This window comes from Ambystoma mexicanum, chromosome 10, assembly GCF_040938575.1.
Source record: "Ambystoma mexicanum isolate Mex_15411 chromosome 10, UKY_AmexF1_1, whole genome shotgun sequence".
Taxonomy (NCBI): Eukaryota; Metazoa; Chordata; class Amphibia; order Caudata; family Ambystomatidae; genus Ambystoma; species Ambystoma mexicanum.
Genome location: NC_090932.1, coordinates 702,814,179 through 702,835,364, shown reverse-complemented (window position 1 = coordinate 702,835,364; position 21,186 = coordinate 702,814,179). Strand labels below are relative to the sequence as shown.

The following is a 21,186-nucleotide window of genomic DNA, read 5'->3' as shown; positions in this document are numbered from 1 at the left end:
CTGTGTGTTTTTCTGAAGGCAAGCAAAATGCCTATTTCAAACCTTGCAACATGTGCAAAATATTCACTGAACACCAGCAGACATTTGGCAGAATGGAGTTTTGTGTGCCTACAAAATCTGGGAAATGAAGAGCCCAAAAACAATGCTTATAACAAAAATGCTATGGAGTCAGCAGCTTAAGCCTAACTGCAACTGGATTTAAAACCACCAAAATCGAAAATGTTAAATTAAATGAGTGACCTATGTTTGGTGTCACATGCCTTTGTAACTGTTGAAATGTCATAGTTTTGCACTTAGAATCAGCATTCTAGCTGCATGTGTAAAATTACAAGTTATTTTAAAAGCAACAAAAAGTTAGCTGAAGGTCTGGCTTAAGGAACTTGATTTTGCCTAGCAACGGATCCCATCAGGAGTGAAACTTGAGTCACAACTATGTTCCCAGGCCAATGTTCCTTTTGCTGCCCACACTAAGGATATGCCATCTATCTGATAATTGAATTTCCTGTGCTCTGCCAGAGAGTGAACAAAGCCCTCTCCACTCAGGCAAAGGTTTTTATTACAGACGTCGTAAAAAGTGGCTTCCTCCTGGAGAAGCTGGGAGGGGCACTGCCTGTGAGAAGCAAGCTGGCTTGGCAGAAACTGGAAAGACTGGTTTCTGTACCATGTGACCTGAAAAGACACACCCCTGCAGCAAGGATATGGTTTTATAAAAAGGGGGATAATTCATAGTGCGGACATGTGAAAATTTTATAAATGATACCATAATTCTTGTGATTTTTCTGCCCACAGTTTAAGACGTGGTAGGAACCGGTGGTATGTTCAGGGGGGTTTTAGCGGAAAAGTGGATATTACTCTAAATGTGTGCATGTTAAAAATCTGAAACTTCATCAGTTAATGTCCCTACCCCCTGCACACATGTATGTAAAGTTGGGTCCATGTCGGAAATTGAAAAAGCAGTTAAAAAGTCAATTATGTACACTCTTTGAATGCAAGCTCCGAGAATGAGCAGATTTGGACATAGACATGGCTAAATTCAGCCACACCATGTATATGTAATTTCAAACAACTGTGTAACTCTGAAGTATGGATTTTGATCACATATATATTTGGGTGCACAGATGATAAGGGAGGTTGTTTCAAGAGATCATAAAATGACATCAATCTGACTCACAGTTCAGTTTGCCAATCAAGCGGAGGAATGGAAGCCTGACCAATGACGAATGAGAGGGGCAAGTCTAGTGATGCAACACACACACCCATTCTCAAGAAACAGATAAAAGCAGAGAGTCAGGACACATAGAGACATTCAATTTCATCTGCCGCTGGAAGCCCTGCCGGAAAAATCCATACTTACCTCCATCAAACTCCAGAAAGCCAAACTAGAGACTTCAATCTATCCAGAGCAGAGACCAGACCAGAGAGAAAGCAGTGCTGTGCCTAGCAGAGACCAGACCAGAGAGAAAGCAGTGCTGTGCCTAGCAGAGACCAGACCAGAGAGAAAGCAGTGCTGTGCCTAGCCGAGACCAGACCAGGCGCTGTGAGCAGAATCCGGAAAGACCTGACCAGACTGAAGATCGTGACCAAGTCGCTTTCCTGTTCAAAATCTCTTGTGAGTACTTAGCAAAACTCAGAACACATCTCTTAGTTTAAATTCATCTAATTCAATCTATTTAACCTAAGTAGAACTGCCTCCTATCTGTCACCTGTCATTTCTAGTAAAATTTGTCATTTTGAAAAAGTGTGCGTTTAAAATTTACAAAACCAAAAACGACCTTTACTAAATTACTCATATCTCCGCAACCGTTTGGGCTAGAGACTTGCAATAACTTTCATTTGGAAGCTGAGATCCCAGGCTTTCCTAGGACCCCAAAACGGTAGAGATAGTTCTTGCGGTTCCTTTGTAATAGCGCTCGGCGCATCCGCGAATTTTGCCGCGATTTGCAATTTCTTCACATGTAAAAAAACTGCTGCTGCCTGATTTCATTTGCCAGAAATTCGTTTAACCTGCTAACTATCCCTGCATCATTGCTAGTGTGAGCCTGGACTAATATTAACTAGATACCACTCATCCTGAACCTCTAAAAGGGAATTAAGAGCGTTTCCAGCATATTTCTCATTCATTGCTAGCACCTATCAAAGCATTTGCCTGTGTTTTCAAACTTCTGTTTAAGCTTGCTGGATTGAACTGAATTACAGTTGATTGCATTTCTGAGAACTGTGTGTTTTCCTTCCATTTCCTTGCCTTGCATCAAGGGGGGGAGGGGAGTAGCCAGAGAAAAGTGATTACATTGTTTGGTTGAAATCATATTGCGTATTTTCTGTACTGCATTCAATGAATATTGCATCCACCTGAGCCTACATAAAGCATCCTCTACCACATTATACTTTTGTTCCTATTTACCAGTGTGCTACCTTATCCATTTCATGTCAACTCATTAGTGATTAAAGAAGTGTGCTAGTGCCAGATTCTCCGTTGTTAATATTTACCATATCAGATTAAGTGTGATATTCAATTATTAATTTATTAAAAAGTGTGATATATATTTTAATTTATCAAATAAACCTTTTAAACTTGCAAAACAGAATTACTTCTTGGCTCAGTGGGGTCAGGGGGATTCCAAGAGAGGGGTGTTATACAAGGGTAGTCATCCAGAACGCATGAACTGGACCTAAAGATATATCAATAAGGGTTTTCATTCAGTATTCTAGACTAGGCGTTAACTTGGCTGTAGTGCTGAATTGAATCCTCTTACATACACCAGACTGCTAGTGCAGTGTTTGCCACATTCAAAACCCAATCTGCTACTTCCCTTTCAATCGTCCTCAGTGTAACTTCTCAATCTGCTGCTGAATCGCATATCGGCCATCTCAGAGCAGTTTGGAAACTGTGTAATAACCTGAAAGGCAGACAGAGTCACAGTAAACATACTAGTCACCAAAGTAGCATTCAAAATGAGGCATCAGTATCCTGTTCTTTCTACATCACTAAAAGTGCTGCCAGAGAAACAGACTCCAAACATGAATATTCTTCAGAATGTCCATAATCTTAACCAATGGTGAGGTAAATTCTCTCCTTTATTCTTGTTTTTCTCACTTTGTTAAATTGCATTTATTTTTACTATGTACAGTGCTCCCCATATCACTTGTAGATAAGGTTCACGTTATATAAATAAATATAAATAAATACAATAAAGTAACATTAAAATAAATACAAATTCCTAGAATCTAAACTATTTGGCAAATAACAATATAACTACATATAGCCTTTAGAGCCTTTTCTTAAAGACATACTCAGATCCTCTATTCCTCACTGTCCTTGCACTATTACTCATCAGCATTTCTGCTTTTGTTACTGCCTTGCGTTTGTTGCCTTGCCACCACCAAGGTACCTGGCATTTGGGTGTATCACTATACCATCTTCAAAATCACTTTATTTCTTCTTCAAATAAATAAGGCAGAATAACAATAATGATGGTACAATTCAGACACTTCAGCCATTCGGGTAGATCTAGCAACTATAGGTTCATTTTTAGAAAATGTTTCAGGTGAAGGTTTTACTACTTAAGTCTGTGATTCTTCATTTAGCAACTGGAGGTAATCCTCATCACTCATTTAATTTGGGAGAGCTGTATATGGATAAGAGAACAAGGAATTGGGTACGCCGGAATGCCAGTGCGCTGTAACCTAAAAAGTCAGTCTAATGGCAAGCTGCAGAACTACCCATAGCCTCTAATAACAGTATTACAAAATTGTACTAGTTATACGCGCTTCGCCCAACATCGACTGCAACGTCAGAATATGAAATCTTAAACCCAACTCATATCTTAAGAATTCAATATTGACATTTGTGGGATATTAGAATGCATTTGTTTCACATGGATAAGAAATAACTCCATGAGGGCACATAACTGGTTTTAGAATGAACCCTAACAATCACTCTGCCATTGGATGATGTACTGTTTTTGGTACCTGGGGCGACTCTCGACCTTAGAAGTGGTGATTATGTCAGTTAGGTTATATTGTTTGTGGGCTCTAAGGTAAAAGTGTTGCATAAAGTTCAAACTTGAATTTAATAAAATAGGACAAAAGGCCAGAACACAAATATTGGATATTGCAAACTGCATGGGCTACCTCCCTTTCGCAGCTGGACACATGCACCTATGATGGATGGCCCTGGAGTATAACGGCCATGTTCAATATCAGGCGGACCAGATATGGCCCTCTCCACTTAGGAGCCAAAGCAGGTTTTTGCAGTTGGATCTTTATCAGGACTCGGTCTCCAGGCTGTAAGGATTGACTAGGTAGAAGTAATTCTCTAGGCAAAGCACATGTTACCTGATCGTGGATGAGGCCGACAGTAGAAATGAAGGACCTCACATATTCTCATAGTCTGTCGTCTGTCAGATGAAAAGCATTAGACACAGGGTGTACATATAGAATGTCATATGGACTGAGCCCTGTTTTTCTGTTTGAGGTATGCCTCATACTATACCACACAAATAGCAAGGCCTCCTGCCTTTTAAAGCCAATTTCTTGATGCAATTTTGCTAACTTAATATTCAGCACTCATACTTCCTTGCTACTGCTCCTGCAAATTGGGGGTGGTGAGGGAAGTGCAAAGTTTGCTGGATTTTCAATGCAGTTAGATATGATTTTATAATATTATTCACAGAGTGGGAGACTTGATGGACATTATAAATCCCAGTACAACATCCTTCACCAAACCTTTGCAACAGTTATTGCATCTGCTTTTCTACACTGTTAAGCCTCTATCCATTCGGAGACCCCATCCTAGGCAACAAGAAGGTACTGTGTATTACTGCAGCATGGAAGTTTCAGTAGGCAAACTGTGGAGACCCACAAAGGGGTCATACGGAGGAGGTTCCCCAATATGAAGAGTACAGTCTTATTGTTCTGAAGACAAATAATACATTGGTGACAATGTTCATGCACCATCTTGGCAAACCTAGGAGTGGACTATGAATGATTTAGGGATGTGATTGTTTAATCTTGCCCCACTTGTGCCTGAACATGATTCATTCTGACAAGTTGGGATACTAACATCTTGGGAGCCACTAATCGTCCTTAGTTATCTCTCCACAAAGTGTCTCTATGTAATCCCCTTACTGTATAGTTATCTTCGGTGTCCGGTCAAATGTTCGAATCAAAATGGTCGAATGACAAAAGGGTCGAGTCAAAACGACCGAAAACAAAAGGGTCACATTTTTTTATAAAATATATATTTTTTTGTTGCTTTAGTACTGGTAAAAAAAGGTGTTTTTACACCAATAACAGGGGTTTTGGGGTGGACCCCCACCCCAAAAAATACCCCCCCCCCAAAAAAAATACCCCCCCGCAAAAAAAAATATTCCACCCTTTATTTCGGTCATTTTGACTCGACCCTTTTGTCATTCGATCATTTTGATTCGAACATTTGACCTATAACCATTATCTTCTTCACTAGAAGAAACGGGTATTGTGTCAATTAATGCTTTCAAGTCATCCAGTGCTCCCTCACTGACTCCCTCCACATCTCTACCTGGAGGGTAGCAAGAACTGCTTTGGTATTTTCAGAGGGCACACTCAAAAACACTTGATGTGTTGTAAAATATATATTGCATCTAAGTTTGCATAAAAAGATCACTGCCTAATAGATGTACAGGTGCCGTCAGGCTCAAATTAAATCCATGCCTGTCAGTAATGGGTCTGAATGTGATTATGACAGTTCGGTAACTGGAAGTATGACAGGGGTGTTAAATATACCATCAGCCATCGCAGTCTCCTTGTCCCGGGGACGTCTGGAAAGTTGTCTATTCGCAGCGCAGATCTATTTGCTGCGCATATGTTTAATAACCATGACACAGACATCATCTCTACATGGCACTGGACACATGGGTCATCCTGATATACTGAAATTAGAGGGTTTTCCAGGATTCTCTCCTACTCAAGTAATCAGAAAGGGTCTTGATCAATCAAGGCAGCATTCAACACTCCAGGGGTAAAAGTGTTGACCATGAGGTTGACAAAAGATGTGTGACCTCCTTGCAACACCTCTGAAATAGGGGCCAGGCCCCTGGGTTGGGGACCTTGAATGTCACTGTGTCCTGTGTTTCTCTGGGACTATAGTCTTTGTGATGTATATGAATATTCATTTTTCCAGTGCCCGGTTTGCTTGCAGTAATTACAATCTAAGAGGCCTGGTGGGGGTCACTGTGATCCCTGTGTACTTGTCCAGCCCCCTGATCTCGGCTCATCTAGTTGCCCCACTATCTCTGCTGAACTGGCAGGTCTCATTGTCTCTACTGGGTTGGTTGTCTGGGGTAACTACCCACCTGTCCCACTTGCATAGTGTCCCCATGGGAGAGCATCCTCAGCCCCTGTTCCATGGATGGCCTCCCCTCTTGGCGAGTGACTGCACATTCAGGATCAGTCCCTTCACCTTTCTCTATAAACTTTGCATCTGTAAATTCATCAATTTACTCTCAAACATGTTTTGCTTCTATTCCTCACACACGATGCAGTGATTTGCATCTACCACTAGCTCTGCTAAAGATTTAGGGCCTCATCACAACTGGGTGGTATCCCAGCGGTTAATCCACCGGGATACTGCCCAATGCAAATAGCGTTAGTGCAACTTAGGCTGGTGCTACTGGAGCCGGATTCAGAGTTGCAGGGGGTGGGGGGGGGGGTGGTAAATCGCCATTCATATTGAGTCCATTGGACCCAATGGGGCATTTTCGGCACTATTACCGCAGCACTAAAAGTGCTGCGGTAATAGCGCTGAAAATTAGTCAATGGTAGATGATTTTAAATTGTGAAGTTTGTGAGGGTTGAGATTCGACCGATACCAAATGTAGCAACAGGAATACACAAATACATCCCTTTGCTTATCCTTTCTAAGTGATAACGTCTAGAAAAAGAATATGGTAAACTTTAAAATAAAAGCTGTCCACAAGAAAGAATACATGAATCTAACTTGTTTATAGAGTCTAAAATATATCAACACAAGAAGCAGTGGTCGAAGTGAGCGGGAACTATCGGGAACAGAGTACCAAAACTTGTATTTTTTACTGTTAACAGGTGCACTACTTTCTACAACTATTTTCACCATTCTGGAATCATTGTTTTTAAAGTTAAAGCATACTTCATTTTACCCCCCCCCCTACGGCAGTGACAGCTGAAATCTGTTTCACTGTACATTCAGAACGAATGAATGACATCTCTGGATGAACTCCGTCTGGCTTCATCTTAAATATTGGAAGCTGCAGGAAGTTCTGCTAAAACTAAGAAATTATCATTCAGAGCACCCTATCTCCCTCTGGATTTGGAAAACTTGTCAAGTTGTCATCTCAGGTTACATGCTTAGATGTTACAGTTGATAAAGATCCAGGCCATTTTCACTGGATTTCATTTTAATATTAGGTGGACACATGGGATTTGCCTCTTCACGTCACTGAGACTGCTACTATAACTGCGGTTTTAGTAGCAGCCTTAGTGACTAGTCACTCGGACTAGTGTAATGCACTCCCGTAGTATACTTCAGGACCACAGACTATTCATCTCTCAGACTCTATCAGACCAGAGAAGATAAAAGATTATCATTCTTGGGATCCAGACTTTATAATAAATTACCCAATTCTATTCATGATAGCACACATTGTTCTAGGGCCAAGTCTCTGTTGAAGCAGTTGCTGTTCAGGTAGGTGGTAGTTATGTGTTCCAGTCGAGTTAAGATCAGTGAATAGAGGTGATTGATTTCACAAGGCCTCACATAAATGTTCCAAATGAGCAGAATTAACGAAAAATAAAGCACAATACAGGAGGTCCTCCCTCTTTCACCTGTTCCACCCAATTATCTCTCAACCTGGCCCATCCACAGTCCCTTGCAGCTTGTGCCCTCGCCTACCCTGTCCACCTCCGGAGTCACAGTCTCACTACTTATTTTGGCACACTTCTACCACTGCACATGACACACACTCCATTCCACTTTGAGTATACAAGAGCACAAGTACATTACAAAATAATTTGTAACATGCAGACTTTGTTGATTCCTTGGATGGTGGAGATTGTCAGTTCGTATTTGCCGTAAAAATGTGGTGTGTGCAGTACAGTGAAGTGAATCATCAGATCAATGTCTGCTCCTGGGGACAAAAAATGGCAGAGTGACAATGATGGATTCCTGTATCATGGGAGTGTCAAGTTGCTGCTATCGGTGCCGAGTCCCTGTTCTAGAGTGAATGTGTTTGGAAGTAGCAGAGGCGAATGCAAACAAACACTGATTAATACTCTAAAGACCAATGAGATTTCTCGAGGCTGTTCCCTTTGTTACTGAGTGAACAACCACCACATGCATGCATTTAGATTTGCAGAAATAATAAATGTATGCAACTGCATGTCGTGTAGGCTTCCTAGATGTGGGACGTGCTATTTATGGATTTTTGGTCATTGGATGGAATGGTTAGTAAAGTACATTGGTCTGGATTTGAACTGATAAAAAACAAGGTTTTGTTTCAACTAGCATATTCCTGTATATTGCCATAGAAAGCCCTGCTTTGTTGCCCCTGGACACAGGGAGCATCTTTGTAAGTGACCCCAAAAAGACAAAATTAAGGTAGGACCAATGTGCAGGCACACATTTGTCACGTACACATCCCTCAGATATGAAGTTAAATAGTAGGTATCCTGTTAGCCTACCCATGGATGTAGGACATGAACTCTGTCCTTCTGCTCTTTTAGTGGCTGTGGTTTGCAGCAAGAAGACATCTGACTCCCTCCATCCAAAGAAAAAAGGTTTCTTTGAAGGTAGTGTTGTGCTTTACATTCAGACGTCTAGCAGGTCAGCCAGACACTGCGATCCACACTGCTTAACTGTCAGCCAATGTTCACTTTCTCTTTGGGATGAAGTATTTCACATTTATGTAATGCTTACTGTGAGGAATCAGAGGTGATCATCCCAGAAACCCTGGGCAGGACCTCTTCCCGTGTGGCCAGGGAAAGGCAGCCACTACCTGATCCTGACCCTGGGGGTAGTATCATGTGGGAGGATTACAAGAGAGGAGGTTCAAGTTTGGAAGAATGTGAAAATACTGTGAATAATTCTCCTAATGACCATAACGTATTAATGGCATATCGTTAAGTTGGGAATTCTGGGATTGAAGTGGATAAGAACATTATGGACTTCAAGTCCCATAGTGCTCTTAGAACTGAGACGAGGTAGAGGAGATCCGAGTTACAAAACTGTATTGTGCAGTCCAGTGGTTGTAATGACCCACACCAGAGTGTGACCTTTAAACATTTAAAGGCCTTTCAGGCGTGGGCCATTAAGAAGACTCAGTGGGAGCAGCAGATGCAGAAGGAATAATTAGGAGACGGTGCCGCCACTGTTTTGGAAGCAGGACGCTATGTCAAAGAAGTGGTAGAGGACGGTACTACTGTAGAATGCAGAGAGCATGCAGTGGTAAGCGATACAGAAGCTAGCTGTCCTGAGGGAGACAGAAGCTCTCCTGGTCCTGCATGCTGCTCCAGTGTGTGGTGTTCACCGGAGTGTGAGTGGAGCAGAGAAAGCTCCAGCTACAGGAGGCGCAAGCAACAGGACCAAAACCGGACCTCTCAGGCACCTGTGCAAACCTGACGAAAGAAGAAACAGGAGAAGTGGGTCCAGCGGAAATGCGTGGAAAGACTTGTGAGATGACCTCTGTTAGGTAACCCTGGGGCATTCCGAAACAGACCTGCAGCTCAAAAGAAAATTTTTGAATACCGAACGAATGAATTGGAGCAGTTTGAGCAAAACTCTTACTTTAAGAGAGATCGAGTTAATGAATTTTGTACCCACTACTGTCAAAGCAAAAAGGGGACACTATTTAACCAATGTGTAAAAGAATATTATAACCACCATTGCCAAAGCCAAAAGGGAACGATATTGTGATTTACAGAATGGAAGCTCATTTGTAAAAGATTATAATCAGGATTGACTAAGCCAAAGAAAGGCTAAAGAAAACCAAAAATGGCAGAATAGAAGCCCTTCCGAGTTTGCTGGTCCAGAGACAAGGGTGCTGATAAGCTCACCGGCACCCTTGTTTCCAGACCGGCAAACTACGAGTTTGCTTGCCGGGGCCACTGCACCTGACAGGTCTGACCCTGCCGGTTGCAGCGGCCATTGTATGCATACTCTTCAAGGAAGCACAGGCACCATTAGCAACAGTGCCTTCGCTTCTGAGTCCCACTCCCATGGAGTCCTATGGGACTCCACGGGAATGGGCACTAACATTTTCCCAGCGTCTGACTTCCCGGGCCGCTGGACTTGTAATGTCCTGGTGGCACTGGGAAGTCAGGTGCCAGTAAAATGTTAAGAGTCTGGCGGCAAACCGCTGGAAGCACCGGCAGGTTTACCGCCAGACTCGTAATGAGGCCCAGTGGGAGAGACATTGTCAGTGTGAACTGTATTCTTGGAGAAGTCAAAACCTCATTGTGGTTGTTGAAAGTTAAGACTCATCCATGATGCAGTTATTTTTTTAACTTTCCCATTGAGGACTTAAGTGTGGAAAGTTTGAAGAAATTCTCACCACAAAATACTGGTGGTAGGAGTTTTATCCTGGTATGCAAGTATAAAGGGACAATTAGTGGTTAGTCCTGGCAGGACCAGTAAGAATGTAAGTTGAAGTACAGCTATGTGGTAGAAGAAAGTGGTGGAAAGAAAGAAGTAGATCCATTGATGTGCACTGATAAACTATTGTGAAACTATCCTGACAAAACTGCGTTGCCTATGAAGAAGAAATGTGATTTAATGAAAGATGATTGGTCTTCAGAGAAGAGAATAATAATGTTTGAATTTTTCATACTGACTGATGTATGAAGACAATGGCCTCATTACAAGTCCGGCGGTGACCGTGCTGGAAAAATCGGCAGGTTACCGCCGGACTCGTATTACCATTCCGCCTCCATGATTCCCCGAATCACTGGGGCATTACGACCTCGGTGACCCAGGACTTCCATTGTCCCCTGGAATGGGGACAATGGAAACACTGGTTCTGTCTATGACAGAGCCGGTGTTTCCATGTCCGCCTGTAGGCGGGTGGTGTTAAACCCGCAAGGTCAGACCTGGCGGGAGTGACTCCTCCCGCCTGCAAGACTCTCAATCAGCCGGTCTGGGAAGAACGTGGCAGCGGTTTTACCGCCACAGTTCTTTACAGACCGGCAGGGTCATAATGAGGCCCTATGTCTTTTTGGTTTGTCAAACAGTGAGAAATCCTTTTTGAAAATAAGACCATTATATTGCCAAGTGAAGAACCTATGGAATGAACAGAACTGTGTCCATACTTCAAGTGGAACTTGGCTATTGAAAATACCTTTCTTGATTTAGAACTTTGGTTTCAAACATCCTGAATTGATCCAGGGGAAGGCGATCCAATCCTGGTTACAAGGAATTATGTTTATACATGTTCTGTTATTTTGTGATGTTTGAACAGTCAGATAATCCCTGTATGGTTTTGTTGGATGTATGAATGTGAGGGACAGACCTTTGGAAATTAGGTCATTTTCCTTTAGCCTTAGTTTGAAAGGTAGGGAAACACTTGTTAGGTTAGGAAAGGATAGTCGTTTGTCTCACCTTTACTGTTTAATAAAATAACTACTTGTGAGGAAACTCTATCTTCTCCAGCATGGGGTCTGGCATGGATTCACATGCTCATGAATATTCCCCGTCGTCAGGCCGGGATTCCTCAGTAAAAGTAAAAAGTTTTTCTTTTCTAAACTGTCTTTCTCCTATAAACCAATCACTGAGCTCTGGGTCATACTGCCAGCAGCTAATGACTGCCCTCTACCTAAGACCCTCCTCTGGTAGCCATCTTCAGATTTTTATTGTACGTTTAAGTGTTGGGAGTCCTCACGTTTCGCTCTTCAAGGTTTTCTGCTTTTTCTCACTTTTTTGATGGGAAAATTGAGCCTGTGTGCTCCATCGATTATCCTTCCGATTAACGGGGACCCGTTTTTCGGCATCTTTCACAGCCCTCAAGGGCAGAAATCGTTGAATGTTCTTCTTGGAAGCTTCCAGAAGTTTGTCAGGCCTACACCGAGCAGATCATGTCAGATGAAAAGGACAGCGTTTCCCTCTTCAAGCCATGCTCCAGTTGCGGTTTGCGGAATGTGGTCACAGGCGACAAGCATTCCCAGTGCCTGTATTGCCTACAACTGACACATAAAGAAGATTGTGAGATCTGCCGTGGCTTCACTAAGTGCACAATGAAGGATCGACAAGTCTGGTTGGCCACATGGCTCAAGGCCAGGGCCTCTACCCTGGGTGATTCACAGAGGCATGTCTCTTCTGGATCCAGCCAATCTGAGAAGGCTCCTAAATCCTTTGGGGGCGCCCCATCTGTGGAGGCCCAACACAGGGCCAAGTCTGTTTCTGTCAGGGGCGCCGCTCCTGCGGGTACCGCAAAAGTTAGGGCGCTTTCATCGTCTTCGTCAGCATCTTCGTGAAACACTTGTGTATAGGCGCATTATAAATGTCATATCATATCATAGGTCTCCAGCCACTGCTCCAGCTATTCAGCCAAAAGGAAGTCAGCTACCCCAGAGAAGCTGCGGGAGATGCCAGAGAAGGCCCAGCAGGACAAGGTGTCCGTCCTACATGTGAGGGAGAAGGCCAAGCAGGACAAGGTATCTGACCTGCCTGTGAAGGAGAAGGTCAAGCAGGACACAGGTGCACCAGCCCAAACTGTCCTCTTCGATCGAGTTGGTAGTGGCATCCCTCTCGAAGGCAAAAGGGGCAGACCCCATCCAGGGTGCCCCACGGCAGCCCAAGTGGCTCTTCCTCCCGGGAGGGAGGCTTCGGCCAAGCTGGCTGAGAACACTCCTGAGAAGAGGATGCCGGACCTCAGCCTGAGACCAACCCCTCAGGACCCGAAAACGGGGGAGGTGAAGAACTTCAGGGAATGGACATTTCTTCGTCCGACGAGGAGGAGATACTTTCCATCCACACCGTTTAGGGTGGTGATGACAACGATGGAAATGTTGGTGCGACGCCCGTCGGAGTCAGCTGGCGAAGACATCGATGGGGATGACGACATGGGTGCTGGGCCCAGCGACCCTGTCCACCAGTTGCCCCCCGCAGACGTCTTGCAGGATATCTTCTCAACCCTTTATATGCTGGTGTCGGAGATTCATAGGAGGATGCCGACAGTACCACCAGCGGCACCAACACCGGTGAACCCATTGACACTGGGGCGGCCACTGGCGAAGAAGAGAAGACATCCTACACCTCCTTTCCAACCATCGCTGCCCTCGCCCTCTAGGGGGACAGAGACAGCAACAACGGACATGGACGACGGTGGGACGGTAGGTCCGCCGTCGCCACAGCCAAGAGCTTCTCCACAGGACGAGGTGGGCTCCTTTCATTTCATGATCGCCTCTGCGTTAGAGCTTTTCCAACTCACCCCGGAGGAAAAGGAGGGCTTCCTGTATCTGCGCTGGGAGGCAAAGAGGAAGACCATCCTGTCGGTCCCGCTCCTAGATGACATTTGGGATGAGGGGCTGGCCCTGCTGAGGAACCCCGCCTCAGCCCCAGCGAAGAGAGACTGGCTAGAAAAGAAATGCAGGGTGCCAGAGTCTGCACCCAAGTGCCTTAGATCTCAACCGTCGCTGGACTCTGTGGTCTCGGCGGCCACCAGGAAGATATCGTTGAGTGCTGCGTCTTCTTCGCCGGCCCCTCCGGACACCGAGGGGAAGAAGTTACATTCCATGGGTAGAAAGGTCATCTATTCAGTGCCGACGACAGTGAAAGTGGCCAACGCCTTAGCGATCGTGGCCAGGTACGACCGGGAACTTTGTTACAAAATGGCTCCTTTCCTGGAGTTCCTCCCCGATAAACGGGTCAAGGCTTTGAAGAGCTTCCAGGAAGGCAATGTGGCATCGGACCATGCCATCACGGTGGCACTGGACATTGCAGACATGGGTTTCCGACAGATGGGCAACAGGGTTTGCCTTCACCATTGCTGCTGGCTCAAGGCCACCAACTTCAGGCAGGAGGTCCAGACGAGGGTCCTGGACATGCCGTTCGATGGAGACAACCTGTCCGGGAAGGTGTTGATGAATCCCTCCAGGCCATCAAGACCGAAACATAGATGACCCGTGCTTTGGGCACCCTGCAGCAACACTGGCTGTCCTTTGTTCCTCAGGAGGGAAGTCCAGCAGGTCTTCAAAGGGTTTTGGTGCTGGCTCTTCCTCTTTCCGTCAACCCTCCCGCTCTTTGACCCAGGAAGCTAATAGGGGTCGCTCCAAGGTCTTCTGAGGTAGCCTCCATCTTCGTCAAGGCACCAAGGTGGACCGCCGACCTCCAAGCAAGATTGAACCAGCCAGGATGTCGGTCCTCCACCCATGCACCCCAGTGGGTGGCCAGCTGGCAAACTTCATCAGCGTGTCGAAGACCATCTCCACCAATAAATGGGTGCTGGATGCTCTTGCCATGGACACACCTTGGAGTTTCAACGAAAGTGTCTGCAAATACCAATGGTGGCCCGACAGGAATACAACATCCCTCAGCTGCTGCTGGAAGTTTGGGCCATGTGAAGAAAAGGGGCGATAGAGCTTGTTCCACAGCGACACCAGGGCTCCAGAGTTTACTCAAGATACTTTCTCGTAAGAAAGAAGACTGGGCGCAGGAGGCCCATTCTCGACCTATGACAACTCAACAAGTACATAAAGTCCCAGAAGTTTAGGATGGTAACGCTGCAGTATGTGCTCGGCCGGCTGGAGCAAAGAGACTTTCTGTCATTGTATCTAGAGGACGCTTAATTCCACGTCCCCATACGCGAGAAGCACCGCAAGTTCCTGTGTTTCATCGTCCAAGAGAGGCATTACCAGTTTAAGACTCTTCCCTTTGGATTGAAGTCGGCACCCAGAGTCTTCACCAAGTGCCTAGCTCCTGTGGTGGACCATCTGCATCTGCAGGGGATCCACGTGTACCCTTACCTGGACGATTGGCTCATCCGGGTCACATCAAAAGACATTGCTGTCGACCTCACAGAGAGGACCGTCTGGCTGCTGACGGAACTGTTTTTTTTTGTGATTTATGCAAAGTCCTGCTTGACTCCATTGCAGGTGCGCTGTTCCTGGGGTCCAGGCTTAACACGGTGTCATGCCTGGCGTCTCCGTCGGGGGAAAGTACAGCGGCCATCTTGGACAAGGTGCAACGGCTGTTGGCACTGAAGATCACCACGGTACGGAACATCAAGTCGTTGCTCGGCATGATGTCATCATGCATATACCTGATTCGGCTCTGCAGGTAGTGGATGCGCCCTATACAGGAATTCTTCGACGCCTGTTGGGTTCAGGTGTCTGGAGGCTTCCAGGACAAGATCGCGCTCGATAAGGAGTTCCGTCAAGCGATAAGGTGGCGAGGCATGAATTTCCAGAGCCCCCGTACCAGGAGATTGTCATGACGCACGCTTTCCTGGAAGGATGTGGGACCACAATGAACATCTTCATGCCAGAGACCTGTGGATGCTGGAAGGGAAGTTGCTACACATCAATGTACTGGAACTACAGGCGGTGTTTTGGGCCCTCAGATCGTTTCTGTTGTCCCTCAAGAGCAAAGTGGTGAGAGTATTCACAGACAATACCACCATGATGTTTTACATCTGGAAGCAGGGTGACACCAGATCCCCAGCGCTCTCCAAAGAGGCACAGGACTTGTGGCACTGGGCTGTCGCCCACGGGATGTTCCTCATTCCGTTTCACCTGGCAGGAGTAAAGAACACTGTAGTCGACTCTCTCAGCAGGGAGCTACGCTCTTGCCACAAGTGGGAGCTTCGGCAGGATGAAGTGGACAACCTTTTCCTCAAATGGGGCAGTCCCTGGATATATCTGTTTGCGACAGTAACGAACATCAAGTGCCAGAGGTTCGCCAGCAGATTGCCCGAGTCGGGGAGCATGAGAGACGCATTCTCATTCCTTTAAGAAGGCCTGTTTCTCTCTGCGTTCCCTCAGTTGCCTCTACTTTTTTGAGTCATCAGTCAACTCAGACGGTACCAGTGCAGGATGATCCTCGTCGCACCAGTGTGGTCGAGGTAGATCTGGTACCCAAACCTTCTCCGGGTCAGCATCCCCTCCAGTCAAGCTGCCAGTGGTCGCAGATCTTCTCGCCAGGGAAGGAGGCGCAATTCTGCACTATGACCCGGGATCTCTGAACCTAAAGGCCTGGCTCCGGCAGCGTTAGAGCTCGGTGGCTTCGATCTTCTGGGAGACTGCAGGGCAGTACTCGCCAAGGCCAGGGCATCGTCCACTTTGAAATGCTATGGACAAAAATGGAAGTGCTTTGCGACTTGGTGCCGGTCACAGAAGATAAACACTCTTAGGGTCACGGCCCCTCGAGTACTTCTGTATTCACTGTCACTGGCTAAATCAGGGCTGGCGCACGCTTCCATCATGGTACATCTGGCAGCCATCTCCGACTATACCAGGTCTCTGAGATGGTCTTCACTGTGTTTGCACTATCTAGTCAAAGAATTCATCAATGGACTGTTCCATTCGTTCCCGCCGGTGAAGGCTCCTGCCCCAGTGTGGGAGCTCAACGTGGTACTGACTAGGCTCATGGGAGCTCCATTCCAACCTATGCATTCAGCTCCACTCAAGTTTCTGTCATGGAAGACAGCTTTCCTCGTGGCCATCACCTCTGCAAGAAGAGTAGGTAAGATCCAGGTCCTGTCCTGCAAGCAGCCTTACTTGACTTTCTGCGAGACGAGGGTGGTGCTGTGGACGCACCCCTCCTTCATGCCCAAGGTTCTATCAAAATTTCACCTCAACGGGCCCTTGGAGTTACCTGTGTTTTTTCCAACGCCTTCATCGCCAGCTGAAAGGACTTTGCACTCGTAGGATGTGGCTAGAGCGCTGAAATTTAATGTGGCCCGCACAAAGAGTTTCCGGACAACCTCTCAGCTTTTTGTGAACTTTTGTCCTCTGACCCATGGGAAGGCCCTGTCCAAGGCTTCCATTTCCAGGTGGCTTTCCGGTTGTATCACTCACTGTCACCGGTTGGCAAACTAACCGTTGCCTGGCCGTCCGAGAACCCATTCTACCAGAATGATTGCTGCTACAACGGCGTTCCTGTCTAGTGTGCGCCTGCTGGATATTTGCAGGACTGCTATGTGGAGGTCGACGCACACCTTCACGAAATTCTACTGCATCGACAGGGATTCCAGGGAGGAGTACAGAGTCGGCCAAGCAGTGCTACGCAACCTGTTCTCTTGAAGGTGAGCCTGGTGAGGAGGTAAGCGATTGCTTCTGTTGAGCCTTGCCACCTCCCATGGTTGTGCATGTATCTACTGCTATGTATTTTTTGTCCATGAGCAAGTGAATCCATGCCAGACCCCATGCTGGAGAAGGAACAAGTAACTTACCTGTAACTGTTGTTCTCCAGCATGGGTCTGGCATGGATTCACATGCAAACCCTCCCGCCTAGCCCTCTGCGGCTCTTCTCTTGGTCCTACTGCCACTTTACGTGCTACCAGATCTGAAGATGGCTGCCAGAGGAGGGTCTTAGGTAGAGGGCAGTAATTGGCTGGGGGCAGTATGAACCAAAGCTCAGTGATTGGTTTATAGGAGAAAGACAGATCAGAAACGAAACTGAAACAGTTTTTTCTTTTACCGAGGATTCCCAGCCTGCCAGGGAATATTTATGATCATGTGAATCCGTGCCAGACCCATGCTGGAGAACAACAGTTATGGGTAAGTAACTTGTTCCTACTTGTCCGTCTTGCATTTTTGACCCCTCACATTACTCATGGCATCATTGCTCTCTATTGTCAGATTTTGCAAATGCGGACATAGTGTACTGCAGATAGGGGGCCTGATCTACAAATGCGCTTTGCAATTGCGCAATCCCATTAAAAAACGTTTTGTAAATCTGACCCAAAGTCTCTGTGAAGCCTCTTTGGCGTTTTTAACTAAGATTGTAAGACACTTAGAATCTGTTTTGCCACTCCCATTAACAAGCCACTCTTGTGAATGCTCCTTCTATTAAGCGGGTCAATGGGCCACTTCGCTCAGCCCCTTAACTTGGGAGGTGGGCCATTGTTGGCAGAGTCGGCCCACTGACACGATTAATATCGCCTCAATGAAGGTGATTTCCATATTCAAATCATGTGATATTGTTTCTCAAGAGTGATTTTCAGTTTAAGATATCCTGATGAGAATAATAACCTAGTGCCTTTAATACAAATAAATGCAGCAGAAACCCACACATTTATCACGATATAGCGTAATTGCTAATTGCATTTTTTTCTCTTTGTTTTAGGATTTCATGTATTTCGAGACGTTTGAATGTCCTGACGTGCCTTGCGTTTCCGGAGTCTAAGTCAGAAAGTTCTAACAGAGCGTTATAAAAAAGATGTTTACTGTACATATATCTAAAAGGTTTACAAATCCTTTTTCAAGTAAACTAAGTCGAAATATAATTGTGGTTTCAAGAATCATATTTATAGATATGTAAAGACCTTACTTTTTTTTTTTTAAACTGTGGTACAGATATATTAACACCATTGCAAATGTTGAATTGCAGAAACGTGGACAAAATATCCTGGGAACCTTTTTTTGGTTTTGGCAAATTTTTGTGGTGCAGGCCACACATTTTCCAAAACCATTGTTACAAAAGAGACAAAGAGAGGGACATGGCGCTCTGAACTGACAGTCACTGGTTGACATAGCAACCAGCCATGCCATGCCATGGAATGAAATGGCCAACTCACTAACATTTATTTTTCCAAACTCCTCCGCCGTACTACCCAATGAGGAGCTCCCTAACAAGGTTTGCTCCATTCAGTAGCTTTGTAAGAACCAAGTCTGCTGGGCTTTCCATTTTCCAGCCGCATAGTGATTTGCCCAATGGGCTATTTTGGGCTATTTCACACACCATTGGGCTATTTTAGGCTACTTTTGTCTGCAATCTTTTTTTATTCCTACTGAGGCTACCTCCCTACTGCCATGAGACAGACTTATTTTGTCATCTTAAATCTACCATCTTAAATCTACTAAAATGGTCTCTATTTCGGTAATCAGGTCATTCACCTCAGTGCACTATTGTTGCTGATCACAGGGGTCAGAAAAACCACGATATGCACGCAATGAAAGAACATGCCCAATGCCATCGTCAATGCTGTGGTGCTATAGTTTACAATGCACTTGCACCATACCAGAACAGAGGAGAAGGAAAATACGAACAACATCTAAAAGGAGAACAATGGGGATAATTTCTCTGAAATGTTACTGCCTTTGTTCAAGCTGAACGATTATACAATGGGCCCCATTACTAGTTTGGAGATACCACCAAATGGTTTTACTGTTACTGCCACTCGGCCTGGCGGAATTACAGCTGGATTACAAAAGGTGGTAGACTGTGCTAATCCCCATTAATTGGATTCCACAGAACTTGAAGGGGGGATTTTGGCGGTATTACCGCCAATTTGGCTGATTTCAGCCCGTAAGGTGGAGGAGTTACCTCCAGCTTTTTGCTGGAGATTTTTCCTTCACATTACCCTCAAACTCGTAGTTGGACGGTGCGGTAATGCAGTGGTAACTGTAATACCACTGCATTTTCATTGCACCTCCCAATTTATAATTAGGCCCAATGTCTCTCTTTGAGCATATGCTTTGATCGATTATACAACGGCTCTTAGAAAGGATCAATACCATCGCAAAATGAAGCAATTTGAACAATTCTGAACATATTGCACCACCAGGAATTCAAGTAAGAATAGGCATTTCTGGGGCGTGGTTAACTGTTTGTGATCAATCGGGAATTGTTCCAAAACAGAAGCAGCTGTGAAAAGAATTTAAAATATAACGTGCAATCAAATTAAATGACTTTTGTGTATTCCCCAATACATTTTTACTCTTTTTAAGTATTGCCTCTTTTTTTAATTTTGTTTGGCTGACAAATTCAACCTTTCAAAATGTGTACTTTTAAACATATATAAATTCATTATTTACATCAACTAGTATTCATAATTAACAATATACAAATGTTCATAAACAATAATAAGCATACAATCTTCAAAAATCCAAAATGTTAAAACATAGATTTACAACATAGTTCATTATTTGAAACAGTTCATAGTCAAACAATAATAAAATAAAATGGATTTGAGATATATATAGGAATCACAGATTATAAGAAAGAACTATTTTGTTCTTGGTATATTAGAAACAACGCTTATTTCAAGATAGGTGAGTAATTGCTGTTATTACTCAGTTTGTATTCAGACATAGTTCTCTTGGTATGATGGTTTTTATAAATTGAGTTAAAGCAATATGTATCACTGTTCTAGTGCTAGTAATCCAGGCATTCCAAGTTTCATCTGTGGTGCGGGCACATGTGAATTGCATCAAGTTGCGAAAGTACTGTACTCAGAGTTGGAGAAGTGCTGGACATTCTACTACCAAATGTGATAAGGTCTCCAACTGTTTTACATCTTTGCAGAATCGACAGATGTTTTGACTTTTGTGTATTAGGCCTCTTCTCACCAAAATTTGATTAGTTGGGCATAAATTCAGTCAGAGTCTCAACATTTCAGATATAACGGAAGCTGAAGGACATTTAATAAGATAACTTTCCATTGTTCTAAAGTTCTTATGTGGGAATAATTGGAGATTGAAATCTACATATCGTGCACAAAGATTTTGGGTCATAATCCAATCATAACGATAGAGCTGGAGTTTGGCCTTCACAGGGTTAGTTAACAGTAAATCAATTGTTATGCCTGCATCAGTAAGAGTATTCAGGACACATTTAACCCATATTCTAGGAAATGTAGCTTCCGATGTTTGAATGTAAGCTGCGACCGAGCCTAAGATGTTTGGTGCATTCATTCCCAATAAACATTTTCTATACAGGTTACACATTTTCCAAAGCACTTGGCTAGACATGGAGATAAAACCCAATTCATAGCGTAATAGACTTGTCGGAGTACAGGTAGGTAAACACAAAACTGACTTCCAAAATGTTGCCTCATAGCGGTCCCAAAATTGTCTTGATCTAGGTAGTACAGTGTCAGCACCATATGATAGAATGGGGACCACTTTTTGAAGAAAGAAGGTTCATATGTGAACCGTAGTAAATTTTCCATATCTGTGCAGTATGATTTTTGCTTGAGAAGTCAATGATCTTGTTTTAGCATCAAGAGTGGATTCATAGAC

At 44.6% G+C, this 21,186-nt stretch overlaps 1 protein-coding gene across 1 annotated transcript in view; it reads left to right on the top strand.

Moving 5' to 3' along the window:
* Positions 1–18,443, top strand: part of LOC138493214 (phospholipid scramblase 1-like) — a 562,563-nt gene extending 544,120 nt beyond the window's left edge. Inside the window, exon 8 of the mRNA XM_069620366.1 lies at positions 18,290–18,443. Coding sequence (XP_069476467.1) covers positions 18,290–18,349 — 60 coding nt within the window. The 3' untranslated portion in view covers positions 18,350–18,443. The remainder of the gene's footprint in view (positions 1–18,289) is intronic.
* The last annotated feature ends 2,743 nt before the right edge of the window (positions 18,444–21,186 follow it).